The following is a 15,586-nucleotide window of genomic DNA, read 5'->3' as shown; positions in this document are numbered from 1 at the left end:
TTTGATGAATTTCCAAATTTATACCTAAGATTCTTTATCATTCAAACCAATTAGTCACTTAACCATGGTTTGTTATCATCAAAACCTGATTAGGAGAACCCTTGGGCTAACAAAGTGCTTAAATGTTTATTTGGGATTCTCTGTATAAAAGCATGCCTTGTGTTATTGATGATCACAAGTCGGGCCTCCTCGCCCAAAATGCCTGCATGCAACAACAATCTCAATAGTGAGGAACACATGAGCTAGTGTTTATAATGTTGTGGGCATGTAGATAGGTGATATGAGTGTACCTTTTCAATTTTTGAGCCAGTTCTACTAGGAAGATGTTATCTTGGTCTTCCCAAATTATTAAGATAGGTTGCATAACAAGTAAAGGCAATTTGTAACATAACAAAAATGACATAAGGATAATTAGTGGATTGTAAACTAAGTGAATCAAAATTTAACCTGTTAGATCTTGGGTAGCTCTAAAAGTTTATGGTCTTTAGGAATAGCTTAGATCAAATTTTTATTCTCTTCTACAAATTCTATCTACAAATTCTATGCACATTAGCTGCTAGTATTTTGTCTGTATTAGAAAACAAATATATCAAATAACCAATAATAATAATAATAATAAACTTGAATTTTAATCACTCAACTGTGATCAAATTTTGTGAATCGTTAAAAAAGACATTTTGAATTATTCTAAAAAAAACACCAAACAAAATGTGATATCCAAAGAACTTGAATGAAATTATTGAGAAAACAAAAAAATGTGATATCTAAAGAAAATGAACATAAATAATTTCATATAGATATTGAATAAAAATGAAGCCATAAGAAAATGAGAATAAATGAGAATTCCATACTTGAAATGGTTCTCCTTATTGATGGAACCTTCACTAAGTATGGCCTTTGTATTCCTAGGCAAGTATTCACTTGTTTCCCTTTGGTATCTTGCGAGTAGGTGCATATAATGAAATATTTTCTATGTGGAACACATCTCTTCCAAAGTGGTGTCGATTTAGTGCAATCACCAATAAGAAGGTCTATAAGTGAGTTGAAGTTGTCTTTCGAGTGCAGTAATGTTGCAAAACAAGAGTAGTGTTCAATTTGAGTTTGGATCATATCATCTGTGCATCCAATAAATAGAGACTTCAATGAAGAAGTAGAGACAAAGCATTAATTGACATAGCACCTGAGCTCACTAAGAGATGTGAGGTTGTCTATCTAATTTGATGAAACTACTAAACTAAAACATTTAGGTTATGTTTGGTTCACTAAAAGTACTAAGAAAAAAAAAATGTTAAGGAAAATGATTTTCTCATATTTGATTATCTTTTGGAAAATACCAAAGAAAATCAAATATATTTAAAATTAATTAGAAATTTACACATTTTTCAAATGATTTAATCTTTATATTGAAGAGTTAAAAAAAGTGAAGTGAGTTTGAAGTAGCATACAAAAATAATTCATTGACTTTCACTTTTTTTTCCTTCCACTTTTCCTCTCTATTTTGTTTTCCTCACATTTTCCCTCAAATTTTCTAAGAACCAAACAAAGCTTAAATGATTTTTTTTAAGAATATTTGGAACAGTAACATGATAAAGCCAACCCCACACTCATTATCAACAGAAGCTGCTAAACTACAAGTCTACAACATAGATGAAGTACTGAATTCATTAACACCATTCTCTATTTTGCATTTAGTGGACAATTATTGCTCTAATAAAACATTTAGACTACATCAATGGCTAAATTAAAAAGAGAGCAAAATTTCTTTTGTATCTGGCATCTAGTAAATATGAATGTTTGGACCATGTGAAATTTTCAAGCCAATCCAAAGTCGTTTTCTTTTGGGATCCTTTGGCCATTAGGTCAATGGTAAGCTTCTTAAGAAAGGAAGACTCTATGACCAATACTATTTATATTAGAGCTCAATATTTCCTCAAACTCTTAGAATGCAAAACACTCAAGCAAAATGATTTGAAGATGTAAAAATTTTCAAACTTACTGGAGTATAATAAAACAAATAAGGTGCAAATAAAAAGAACTACCAAAACAAATGAAAACAGAGGATTTTTGAATGTAAGATAATAAAAATGAAGTCATAGAAAATAAGAAGAAAATTTAGGGATTTCAAACTCGAAAGGCATTTCGTATCAGTTCAATCTTCATGGATGCTATTATTTTAGGAACAATGTACTTGATGACCCTCAACAATTTTTGGCCCTTACTTGTAAATAGAATAACAATGTCCTATTTTCATGTAATTTAGTTCTTTATTCTATTCTCTACAAGAAATTTTAGCCCTTGTTAATAGATGACTGGAATATTGCATGGGTGTAAAAAAAAAAAAAATAGTTGGCACCTATCTTGTGGAAACCAAAAATTTATGAACCTCAAGATCACTTGAGACACTAGTTATCCTAGGGAATTCCTTTTTAATCATCTTGACAAATAAGGTGCACTGGTAATAGTATAGGAGTAGTGATAGGAAAAACACAAAAATCTAAAATTCTACCTTAGAAACAGGGTCCTTATATGTGGCCAACCTTCCTTTGATATCTTCTTATATATTGAGAATGCAGCATTAGTTTCTTTTCACCTTGTCATGGTGTAAGTGGTTTCGAGGGTTGCTTATGAGGTGGAAGCAAATTAATGAGAAAGGATTTCAAGTGTGAGAAAATAAAGGCTATGCTTAAATGAGAAAAACACCTAAGAGGAGGGTGAATTGGGTTTTTCAAAAACTTTTTCAACACAACAAATTCAAGTACAATATAATAAAAAAAAATAAAGAGATAGAGTTAGAGAATTTAAACTTGGATTTTATAGTGGTTCGACATTTCCTTGCCTACGTCCACTCTCCTCAATCTCCTAACCGAGTGAGGGTTTCACTAACTTGAAGCTTCAACCAAGCTTCCAATCTCCTTTACACTTGGATTCTGGCTCCAATGGGCTCTTACATAATTTCTTCAAGATTCAAACCTCTTGAAGGCTTTAACACTCAAATTTTACAAGAATGAATTCCTCAACCTATTAGAAATAACTTAGATCAAATCTTTATTCTCTTCTACAAATTCTATGCACATTAGCTGCCAGTCTTTTATCTGTATAAGAAAACAAATATATCAAATAGCCAATAATAATAATAATAATAATAATAATAATAATAATAATAATAATAATAAACTTGAATTTTAATCACTCAACTATGATCAAATTTTGTGAACCGTTAAAAAAGACATTTTGAATTATTCTAAAAAAAACACCAAAGAAAATGTGATATCCAAAAGAACTTGAATGAAATTATTGAGAAAGCAAAAAAATGTAATATCTAAAGAAAATGAACATAAATAATTTCATATAGATATTGAATAAAAATGAAGTCATAAGAAAATGAGAAGAAATGAGAATTCCAAAGAAAATCAAATATAATTAAAATTAATTAGAAATTTACACATTTTTCAAATGATTGAATCTTTATATTGAAGAGTTAAAAAAAGTGAAGTGAGTTTGAAGTAGCATACAAAAATAATTCATTGACTTTCACTTTTTTTTCCTTCCACTTTTCTTCTCTATTTTGTTTTCCTCACATTTTCCCTTAAATTTTCTAAGAACCTAATAGAGCTTAAATGATTTTTTTTAAGAATATTTGGAACAGTGACATGATAAAGCCAACCTCACACTCATTATCAACAGAAGCTGCTAAACTACAAGTCTACAACATAGATGAAGTACTGAATTCATTAACACCATCCTCTATTTTGCATTTACTGGACAATTATTGCTCTAATAAAACATTTAGACTACATCAATGGCTAAATTGAAAAGAGAGCAAAATTTATTTTATATCAGGCATCTAGTAAATATGAATGTTTGGACCATGTGAAATCTTCAAGCCAACCCAAAGTTGTTTCCTTTTGGGATCCTTTGGCCATTAGGTTAATGGTAAGCTTCTTAAGAAAGGAAGACTCTATGACCAATACTATTTATATTAGAGTTCAATATTTCCTCAAACTCTTAGAATGCAAAACACTCAAGCAAAATGATTTGAAGATGTAAAAATTTTTAAACTTACTGGAGTAAGCATTTAATAAAACAAATAAGGTGCAAATAAAAAGAACTACCAAAACAAATGAAAACATAGGATTTTTGAATGTAAGATAATAAAAATGAAGTCATAGAAAATAAGAAGAAAAGTTAGGGATTTCGAACCTGAAAGGCATTTTGTATCAGTTCAATCTTCATGGATGTATGATATCAATTTGTGGGATATAAGCAATCTTCGCTTAGTCTTCACTTTTCCTTTCAGCATCTTTCCTCTAAGTGTGAACATATGCAAATTGTTTTAGTGTCTACAGGCTTTTGAGGGAACATATCTTCTGCCAGGGATGTCAATTCAGGGTAGCCATGAATTCCAAGTTCTGTAAGAGAGGTGAGGGTATCTATCAAGTGCAGTAATATTCCAAACACAAAACAACATTTAAGATTGAGAGTTGTCATATCAGACAGTTTTTTCTCAAACTCTTAGAATGTAGAACTCCAAGTAAAATGATTAGTTTAGTGCACAACATTACAATTTTTCAAAAATCTAGAAAATATTTTCAAAGTTATTGATGTGAGCATTTAAACAAACATCTGAGGTGCCAATATAAAAAACTTTTGCTCAACAACATGGATGTTATTATTTTAGGAACAATGTGCTTGATGGCCCTCAACAATTTTTGGCCCTTACTTGTAAATAGAATAATAATGTCCTATTTTCATGTAATTTAGTTCTTTATTCTATTCTCTACAAGAAATTTTAGCCCTTGTTAATAGATGACTGGAATATTGCATGGGTGTAAAAAAAAAAAAAAAAAAAATAGTTGGCACCTATCTTGTGGAAACCAAAAATTTATGAACCTCAAGATCACTTGAGACACTAATTATCCTAGGGAATTCCCTTTTAATCATCTTGACAAATAAGGTGCACTAGTAATAGTATAGGAATAGTGATAGGAAAAACACAAAAATCTAAAATTTGACCTTGGAATAGGGTCTTCATATGTGGCCACCCTTCCTTCGATATATTCTAATATATTGAGAATGTTGCATTAGTACCTTTTAACTTCGTCATGGTGGGAGTGGTTCTAGGTGTTGCTTGGGAGGTGGAAGCAAATCAATGAGAAATGATTTCAAGTGCTTAAATATTTCCTTGGGCTTCTCTATGATAAAAGTATGCTCTATGATCACAAGTTGGGTCTCCTCGCCTGAAATGCCTGCACGCAATAACAATTTCAATAGTGAGAAAGACATGAGCTAGTGTTTGTATTGTTGTAGGCATGTAGGCAGGTGATACAAGTTTACCTTTTCAATTTGTGAGCCAGTTCTACTAGGAATACCTTATCTTGGTCTCCCCAAATTATTAAGGTAGGCTGCATAACAAGTAAAGGCAAATTGTAACATAACAAAGATGATATAAGTAGAATTAATGGATTGTAAACTGGATGAATCCGAATTCAACCTGTGCGATCTTGGGTGGCTTTGAAATTTTCCGATCTTTAGGAATATCTTGGATCAAATCTTTCTTCTCTTCTACAAACTCTATGCACATTACTTGTTAGTCTTATTTTTGTATTAGCAAACGAACATATCAAATAACTACTAATGATAATAAGAATAAACTTGAATTTTAATCACTCAACTATGATCAAATTTTGTGAATAGTTAAAAATGACATTTTGAAATTATTCTAAAAAGAAAAAAAACCCCAAAGAAAATGTGATATCCAAAAAACTTACTTAAATGAAATTATTGAGCAAGCAAGAAAATATAATATCTAAAGAAAATGAACTTAAATAATTTCAAATGGATATTGAATAAAAATGAAGTCATCAGAAAATGAGAAGGGAGGATTTCATACTTGAAATGGTTCTCCTTACTGATGAAACCTTCACCAAGTGTGGCCCTATGTATTCTTGGGTCTGTAAGTGAGGTGAGGTGAGGGTATGTATCAAGTGTAGTAACGTTCCAAACACAAAACAACATTTAAGATTGAGAGTTATCATATCAGACCTCAGTATTTCCTCAAACTCTAAGAATGTACAACTCCAAGTAAAATGGTTAGTTTAGTGCACATCATCGGAAAGCGCATCCAAGCTGGAAAAAAATTTCAAAATTATTAATGTGAGCAGTAAAAACAAACATATGAGGTGCCAGGGATACAATGAAAACATAATAATAAAATGAAAACATAGCATTTTGATTCTTAAATAATAAAAATGGGAAGAAAGGTTGGGGATTTCGGACCTACCTTCCATTTCAATTTGAAATCACACTTGAAACGAACACGTGGGATATGAGCAATCTTGGCCCGGTCTTTACCTGTTTCCTTCTTGTATCTTTCCTCCAGGTCTGGATAATCACAGAAATAAAATTTCTGCAGTTTTTTAAGGGAATAGATCTCTTCTGGCAGTGATGTCAATTCAGAGCAGTCATAAATAATAAGTTCCGTAAGCGAGGAAGGGCTGCCCATCCAGTGTAGTAATGTTGCCAAGCCAGAGCACTTAACAATGTAGAGTTTCGAGAGTGGAAACATATTGAAGCGGCTCCTCTGGGAGAGATATCATACCATCAATCTTCCGTATATGCAAAGACTTCAATGAAGAAGAAGCAGAGACAAACATGAACTGCCTCGGTACCTCTGCTCTGACTCCACGCAGGCTTAGTTCCTCAAGACGAGGTAATGATGCCAAGTTTGGGCAATCATGGATCGTTAATCGAGAAAGAGAAGGAGATGAATGCAGTTCCAAGGATTGAGAGTTATCATACCAGACCTCAGTATTTCCTCAAACTCTTAGAATGTACAACTGCAAGTAAAATGATTAGTTTAGTACACAGCATCAGCAAATCTGGAAAATTTTTCAAAAAGTTATTGATGTGAGCATTTAAACAAACATATGAGGTGCCAACATAAAAGAATTACCAGAGACAAAATGAAAACATAGCATTTTGATTCTTAAATAATAAAAATGGGAAGAAAGGTTAGGGATTTCGGACCTACCTTCCCATACATATCCAAATCACTGTTGAAACGAACATGTGGGATATGAGCAATCTTGGCCCGGTCTTTACCTGTTTCCTTGTTGTATCTTTCCTCTAGGTCTGGATAATCACAGAAATAAAATTTCTGCAGTTTTTTAAGGGAATAGATCTCTTCTGGCAGTGATGTCAATTCAGAGCAGTCATAAATAATAAGTTCCGTAAGCGAGGAAAGGCTGCCCATCCAGTGTAGTAATGTTGCCAAACCAGAGCACTTAACAATGTAGAGAGTTTCGAGAGTGGAAACATATTGAAGCGGCTCCTCTGGGAGAGATATCATACCATCAATCTCCCGTATACGCAGAGACTTCAATGAAGAAGAAGCAGAGACAAACATGAACTGCCTCAGTACCTCTGCTCTGACTCCACGCAGGCTTAGTTTCTCAAGACGAGGTAATGATGCCACATTGAAGGATGCCAAGTTAGGGCAATTTATGATCCTTAATTCAGAAAGAGAAGGAGATGAGGGCAGTTCCAAGGATTGCAAGTTAGGACACTCACGGATCTGTAACGTTACCAAGCCAGAAACATGTTGAAGTAGATCCTTCTGGAGAGATATCATATCATCTATGCTTCCAATATACAGAGACTTCAACGAAGCAGAGACAGACATTATCTGCCATATCACACCATATCTAACTGTGAACAGAGATAGTGTCTCAAGATAAGGTAATGGAGCCACTTTGAAGGATGCCAAGTTAGGGCATTCCCTGATTTCTAATCGAGAAAGACAAGGAGAAGAATGCAGTTCCAAGGATGCCAAGTTATTGACTTCCACTTTTTTTTTTCCTTCCACTTTTTCTCTCTATTTTTTCCCTCAAATTTTCAAGAAACCAAACAAAGCCTTGATGATTTTTTTAAGAATATTTGGAATGGTAACCAGATAAACCCAACCCCATACTCGTTATCTAACAAAAGCTACTAAACTGCAACATAGATGAAGTACTGAATTCATTAACACCATTTTCTATTTTGCATTTGTTTGGCAATTATTTCTCTAATAAAAAAGTTATATTATTAATGGCTAAATTTAAACTACTTTTTGTATCAGGCGTCTAGTAAATACAAATTTTTGGACCATGTGAAATCTTCAAGCCAATCCAAAGTTGTCTCCTTTCGGGATCCTTTGGGCATTAGGCAATGGTAAGCTTCTTAGGAATGGTGGACTCTACTAGTTATATTAGAGCTCAGTATTTCCTCAAATTCTTAGAATGCAAAACACTTACAATAAAATAATTTGAAGATGTAAAAATTTTCAAACTTAATTGAAGTAAGCATTTAATCAAACAAGGCACAAATACAAAGAACTACCAAAACAAATGAAAACAGAGCATTTTAAAAGTAAGATAATGAAAATGAAGTCATAGAAAATGAGAAGAAAAGTTAGGGATTTCGGACCTGAAAGGCATTGTGTATCAGTTCAATCTTCATGGATGTATGATATCAATTTGTGGCATATGAGCAATCTTGGGTTGGTCTTCACCTTTCCTTTCAGCATCTTTCTGTGAACAGATGCAGATTATTTAGTGTCTGCAGGTTTTTGAGGGAACATATATTCTGACAGTGACGTCGATTCAAGGCAGCCACGATTTCCAAGCTCTGTAAGTGAGGTGAGGGTATGTATCAAGTGTAGTAACGTTCCAAACACAAAACAACGTTTAAGATTTAGAGTTATCATATCAGACCTCAGTATTTCCTCAAACTCTTAGAATGTACAACTCCAAGTAAAATGGTTAGTTTAGTGCACATCATCGGAAAGCACATCCAAGCTGGAAAAAAATTTCAAAATTATTAATGTGAGCAGTAAAAACAAACATATGAGGTGCCAAGGATACAGTGAAAACATAATAATAAAATGAAAACATAGCATTTTGATTCTTAAATAATAAAAATGGGAAGAAAGGTTAGGGATTTCGGACCTTATATTCCATAACTCGATCACTTTGGAAATTAATACGTGGGATATGATCAATCTTGGCCCGGTCTTTACCTGTTTCCTTGTTGTATCTTTTCTCTAGGTGTGGATAATCACAGAAATAAAATTTCTGCAGTTTTTTAAGGGAACAGATCTCTTCTGGCAGTGATGTCAATTCAGAGCAGTCATAAATAATAAGTTCCGTAAGCGAGGAAAGGCTGCCCATCCAGTGTAGTAATGTTGCCAAACCAGAGCACTTAACAATGTAGAGAGTTTCGAGAGTGGAAACATATTGAAGCGGCTCCTCTGGGAGAGATATCATACCATCAATCTCCCGTATACGCAGAGACTTCAATGAAGAAGAAGCAGAGACAAATATTAACTGCCTCAGTACCTCTGCTCTGACTCCACGCAGGCTTAGTTTCTCAAGACGAGGTAATGATGCCACATTGAAGGATGCCAAGTTAGGGCAATTTATGATCCTTAATTCAGAAAGAGAAGGAGATGAGGGCAGTTCCAAGGATTGCAAGTTAGGACACTCACGGATCTGTAACGTTACCAAGCCAGAAACATGTTGAAGTAGCTCCTTCGGGAGAGATATCATATCATCTATGCTTTCAATATACAGAAACTTCAATGAAGCAGAGACAGACATTATCTGCCATATCACACCATATCTAACTGTGAACAGAGATAGTGTCTCAAGATAAGGTAATGGAGCCACTTTGAAGGATGCCAAGTTAGGGCATTCCCTGATTTCTAATCGAGAAAGACAAGGAGAAGAATGCAGTTCCAAGGATGCCAAGTTAGGGCAATATCCGATATATAAATTAGAAAGACAAAGAGATGACGGCAGTTCCAAGGATGTCAAGTTTGGGCAATAATGGATCTCTAATTGAGAAAGAGAAGGAGAAGAATGCAGTTCCAAGGATGCCAAGTTATGGCAATAACTGATCTTTAATTGAGAAAGATGAGAAAAGGAAGGACCTTCCTCTGCTAGTAAGTCCATCCTCCACAATTCCTTCAACTTTGGCATGAAAGAGAGTTCGAGCGATTCAAGAGATGGGAAGAGTGGCGTTGTTAATGAACCCTCCTTTAACTCCACCACTTCTTTCATATCATGAAGCCCCAAAGACTTGAGAGAAGGGAGTTGAGAAAAGGGTGGCAGAATTTTGCATCTTGAACATCCCCAAATTTCAATTTTAATTAGGTTAGGAAGCAGGCTATTCATCATCCAACTTGGAAACTCCGTACCTCCATACCCGTCTATAAAGATATCCTTTAGATGTTGGTGTGGTTGAAGGCCTTCCATCACTGACTGATCACCCTCATCCCCCCCATCTTGGCCCCACCGATTCCATTCCAATCTCAAGGACTGAAGATATTGTTTTTCTTTCAAAATTCCCCCCCTGGATACCAGTTCAACATCCCTCACGTTTTGAAGATTACTTATGCATAACCCTCCTCTTAGTTGGTTAAGGCCTTTCAATTCACTCAAGCTACCAATTTTGTGATTCCTTAACCCTATGTCATTCCCAACCACAAACAATGGTAGACTTTGAAGTAAAGTCAACTTGCCGATTCCATGTGGCATATGAGCCAAGTTATAACAGCTATCATTCTCCAAGTGTCTAAGATTGATCAATTCTCCTGTATTGTCTGGAATTCTTTTTAATCTTCGACAGCTTGTGAGTTTTAGTGTTTGCAAATTCTTTAACCTTGTAATAGCATTTGGAAGTACCTCGAAATTGTTGTAGGAAAGATCAAGATACCTTAAATGACTCAATTTACTTAAACACTTTGGCACCTTCTCTATATCCATATCATCTAAACTCAACGCACGTAGACACATAAAACTCGAAAAAAATGAATTTACAATTGTACTATCTTCATAAGAATATTTACAAAGAAAGGTTCTTATGGGTTTTCCCTTTAGAGCCTTGATCATAAGATTTATCTCTTCAAACAATGATACATGATGAGCTTCTTTTGGAATATTATTTACATCACTTCTTAAAACAAGGATCTCAGATCCTACAATTGATTGTGCAAGATCATGTATAAGGTCATGCATTTTATACATTACTGTATTAGCAAAATCATCTTCAACCTCTTCCAACAATGACCTTGACAATAATTCCTCAAAATATTGATCCCCTATATCCTCTAATTGCTCATTATTATCATTTGAAGATTGAATATAACCTTGTGCTATCCATAGTTGTACCACCAACTTTTTCTCAATCTCATAGTCTTTTGGAAATAAAGCACAATATGTAAAACATTGTCTCAAATGAGTTGGCAAATTATCATAACTTAATTTCAGCACCCCTACAACATTCTCATTTTCATCTCCGAGTGACAGCAAATTTTTATTGTTTCTAATAGACAACCACTGCCCCGGTTCTCTTTTAGACCGCAATATCATTGCTAAAGACTTAATAATGAGAGGAACTCCCTTACACATTTTTGCAATTTCTTTTCCAATTTGGGTGATGTTTGTATGCACATCCTTCTCTCCATCTTTAAATGTGATTTTTGAAAACAACCTCCAAGAATCGTTTTCATCAAGACCTTTCAAATTAATTGGAAAATAATCTCCCATGAGTGATGCAACTCTAGGTTTTCTGGTGGTTACTACAATTTTACTACCTATAGCACCAACCATTAATAAAGTTCTCACGTGATCCCATTGTTGAGGATTTTGATTCCAAACATCATCGAGGACTAGCAAGTACCTCTTTTGACTTATTTTTTCATGAAGCTTAGTTTTCATAGTCTCCAGACTTTCAGCACCCCCATCATTCAGAGATTTTAAAATTTTTTTGATCCACATATTAACATCAAAACCATCACCAGAATCATCAGAAATGCAAGCCCATATCTTAAACTCAAAATGATTGACCACTCTTTCATCATTGTATACCAATTGAGCAAGGGTGGTCTTACCCAACCCCCCAATGCCTACAATGGCAACAACCGAAAGCTTTTCTTCACCCTTGGACGACAATAACTTCCCTATTATCTCCTCTTTGTTTTCTTCTCTTCCTACCATTTCAGATTTTAACACGAATGAATGGGTGTCTCTCCCACTATTCTCCACCCGTGTGTGTAGTACTATGTCCCGTGGAGTCAGATTTAACATGGGGATTTCTTTTGCAATATCATCTATCCTTTCTTTGATATCTTCGAGTCTATGACTCATGTTTAAACGAAAAGCAACTTGATTTTCAGATGAGAAGAAGTCACTGACCTGCCTTCCCAATCCTCCTCGCTGAAGATAATGGGTTGCATAGTCATCCACCAAGTCATCTGCGTCATAAACAACACCTCTGAACCTCCGGACCCAATCTTTGACTGCACGATTGCTCTGCTGTTGCTGCTTCTCCTCAGCATCCAAAAGCACAGCCTTGATGGTGCCCAGTTTCCCATTGAGCTTGGTCATCTCCTTTGGAACACCATACATGGATCCAATTTCTTGAAACGCCTTGGACCCCAACTTGGTCAAAATGTGCTCCACAACACCGAATGGAATTTGATCAGCCATTTCGGAACAACTCAAAGTAGCAGAAAGCCAAGAAAATACAGCACGTACAGGATGAGAAGCTGAGGGAATTGTGAGAGAATAGAGAACAAAGTAAGAGATATCTTTATGGTGGATGGGATAGGCCAGGTCACATGGGTATTGATTAATAATATGGATTCCGTGGACAAGTCATGCCAGGCCATGCCAGTTGTAATTAAAGGTTGTGGATGTATTCAATAATATAAAATGTGGTGCCATCTACATTAATTTTCAACAATTTTTAAATCACTCTGGGAAGCATGCTCCAACTTGTCCACTTTATATTATATATCAGGTAAGGGCTACATGTGGCCCGACAAAAAATGGACCGTTACTATTCTTAAATTAATTAATTTATCCATTTTTTAATTATAGATTAGGTTAATTAAGATTCCAAATCAATTAACGTATGTACCAAGAACCATTCTAAGTCCCATGTGACACTATAGAAAATATGAACATTTTTTATTATATCTGTTCTGCTGATCCTCAGTATCCAGATGTACAGTTTTGATAGTCCCCAGTTTCTTATAATCAGTTCACATGGGTACTAATATAAAAAAACTTTATATAAAATGCATAGTATGCTTCAATGGTTCATTCATTTGAGCATATTTCGTTTATTATTGTAAAACAAAATCAAATATTATCAAAACTAATTAAAATACTTGTATATTTTTGAATTATTTAATCTTTATATAAATAAGGAAAATATATACAATGAGTTTGAAGAAACATGTTGAAATAATTTTAAATTTTAAATCCATTTTTTTATTTTTTATTTCTCATTATAACATATGGATTCTCAATATATATAACATATGGGCCCAGAGCTTTGGTTGGATTATTAATTCATAATTTTTTATGAAAAATTATTATATATTTATGAGACTAATTTATTTATTTATCTTTATTTTAATTTTTCTTAATTTCACTATTTTTTATTTGGATGAAATATTCAATTATTAATGTTGTTAAAATTTAAAAAGAGAAATCTAAAAATAATTATTTATGTGGAAATTTTTATTGAAAATTTGAAATGTATAATGTGTGAAAAAAATAAATTTAAATAATTATTTGTTAGGAAGGTGTCTTAAATTCCTATTTAGAATATCATAAAGTTATGAATATTTTCTAACTTTAGATGTGATTGTAATTAAATTTCTTATAAAATAAGGAAAATTAGTATAAATATCTTTATAAATATTCTAAATTATAAAGAAAAAAAATTATGAGAGGAGAAAAAAACACCCAAAGTGAAAACATCTAATAGATCGAAAGGATTCATGATTCAAAGTGAAGATAAACCTTATATATCTTTTATATGATTTGTTTTATTTTTCGTGTTTTTCCTTTAATATGTTTATATTAATACTTCCTTACACAATATTATTCCTTATAAAAAAAAAGTATACAACTTTCATTTGTGTGAAAATTGTGATTTATCATTATTCTCAATTCTATGACAAAGTGGGCAATATCATATGGAGAGATTTTATATTTATCAATTTTAAATATTAGAAAAGACGTTGGAAGCATGAATGAAAAAAGGGTGATTTATTTGGATTTCATTAGGTATGAAGGAATGGAAGGGGATGGTTGGGCGACTTTGCATTAATGCCTTGGACTTTGCATTAATGCCCTGCAATTGTTTTCAAGAACAATTTTTGGTTTTTAGAATAAAAGAATTTTAAAATTCATTTAATAATAAAAAACCATTTTCTATTTTCTATTATTAGAAAATAGATAATAAAAAATAAAAAATATGGTGTTTTTAGATAATATCTTTTAATTATTTTCAATTTTTTTTTTAGAGTTATTTTTAAAAATTATATATATATATATATATATATATATATACATATATATATATCTAATGATTAAAAATAAAGCTATGGATATAAAAAAAATTTTTAAAACACATTGAAAAATATTAAAAATAGATTAAAAACAATTTTAAGTTTCCAAATAAACTTTTGTTTTAAAAAATATCATAGAACAATTTTTTAAAACTGTTCTTAAAAACTATTTTTTTAAAAATGTTTTTAAAAACAGTTATCAAATAAAGTATAAATCGTCAAAATTGCGATTTTTGTAAAACAATTTATATAGGGTTGCAACTCGGCAAGTTGGCCAACCCAAGCTCAGTGCGACCTTGAAATACATCAACCTAAAGGATGACCCAACCTGACTTCCAATCTGATGTACTCAACTCGAATTGAAATTATTTAACTTAGGTTGAGCTCAAATTGATTATATGATGGCTGAGTTAGGTCGGGTTGGGCCAATAAAAATCAGTTCAAAAAGCAAAGACACAACATTCATTTGTTGCACAACCCTTCTTTTACAAAGGGAAGACTTTTCTCCCATGGCATAGCCCTATAAGGGATGCCAAGTCAAGCATATTACAGTAGACCATTATAATATAATTTATGGATTCGATGGACAAGTTTTCCACTTTATATTATACATCAGGTCACATGTTCACTTTAAACTATTCTAACTCCCATGTGGCCTGACAAAATATGGACCGTTACTATTCTTAAATTAATTAATTTATCCATTTTTTAAATTATAGATTAGGTTAAGATTCCAAGTCAATTAACTTATCTACCAAGAACCATCCTAAGTCCCATGTGACATTATAGAAAATATGAACATTTATTACATCTGTTCTGCTGATCCTCAGTATCCAGATGTACAGTTTTGATGGTACCCAGTTTCTTATGATCAGTTCACATGGGTACTAATATAAAAAAACTTTATATAAAATGCATAGTATACTTCAGTGGTTTATTCATTTGATCATATTTCGTTTATCATTGAAAAACAAAATCAAATATTATCAAAATTAATTAAAATAATTAATCTTTATATAAATAAGGAAAATATATACAACGAGTTAGAAGAAACATGTTCAAATAATTTTAAATTTTAAATCCATTTTTTTTTCTCATTATAACATGTGGATTCTCAGTATATATAACATGTGGGCCCAGAGCTCTGGTTGGATTATTAATTCACAATTTTTATGAAAA

The 15,586-nt window shown here is 32.8% G+C and overlaps 1 protein-coding gene across 10 annotated transcripts; it reads right to left on the bottom strand.

Moving 5' to 3' along the window:
* Positions 1-1,124: 1,124 nt before the first annotated feature.
* On the bottom strand, positions 1,125-12,622 carry LOC100250862 (putative disease resistance protein RGA4). 10 transcript variants are annotated; one of them, XR_009465271.1, is made up of 8 exons: positions 8,988-12,622; positions 6,281-6,836; positions 6,043-6,126; positions 5,891-5,951; positions 5,492-5,571; positions 5,335-5,402; positions 5,089-5,246; positions 4,201-4,409 (listed from the first exon to the last, which is right to left on the bottom strand). XR_009465271.1 is itself a non-coding variant. In XM_019217496.2 (5 exons), the coding sequence occupies exons 1-5, from the start codon at positions 12,528-12,530 to the stop codon at positions 5,862-5,864; spliced, it is 4,005 nt and encodes a 1,334-aa protein (XP_019073041.1). In that variant the 5' UTR covers positions 12,531-12,622; the 3' UTR covers positions 5,589-5,861. The 10 variants fall into 10 exon arrangements, 1 of the variants encoding a protein (XP_019073041.1); XR_009465272.1 differs by having other exon boundaries at positions 5,492-5,562; XR_009465276.1 differs by lacking the exons at positions 6,043-6,126; positions 8,988-12,622 and adding an exon at positions 1,125-3,092 and having other exon boundaries at positions 5,492-5,562; positions 6,804-6,837.
* Between the last annotated feature and the right edge of the window lie 2,964 nt (positions 12,623-15,586).

This window comes from Vitis vinifera, chromosome 19 (assembly GCF_030704535.1).
Source record: "Vitis vinifera cultivar Pinot Noir 40024 chromosome 19, ASM3070453v1".
In the NCBI taxonomy this organism is placed as follows: Eukaryota; Viridiplantae; Streptophyta; class Magnoliopsida; order Vitales; family Vitaceae; genus Vitis; species Vitis vinifera.
This window is presented reverse-complemented; position numbering and strand designations above follow the sequence as displayed.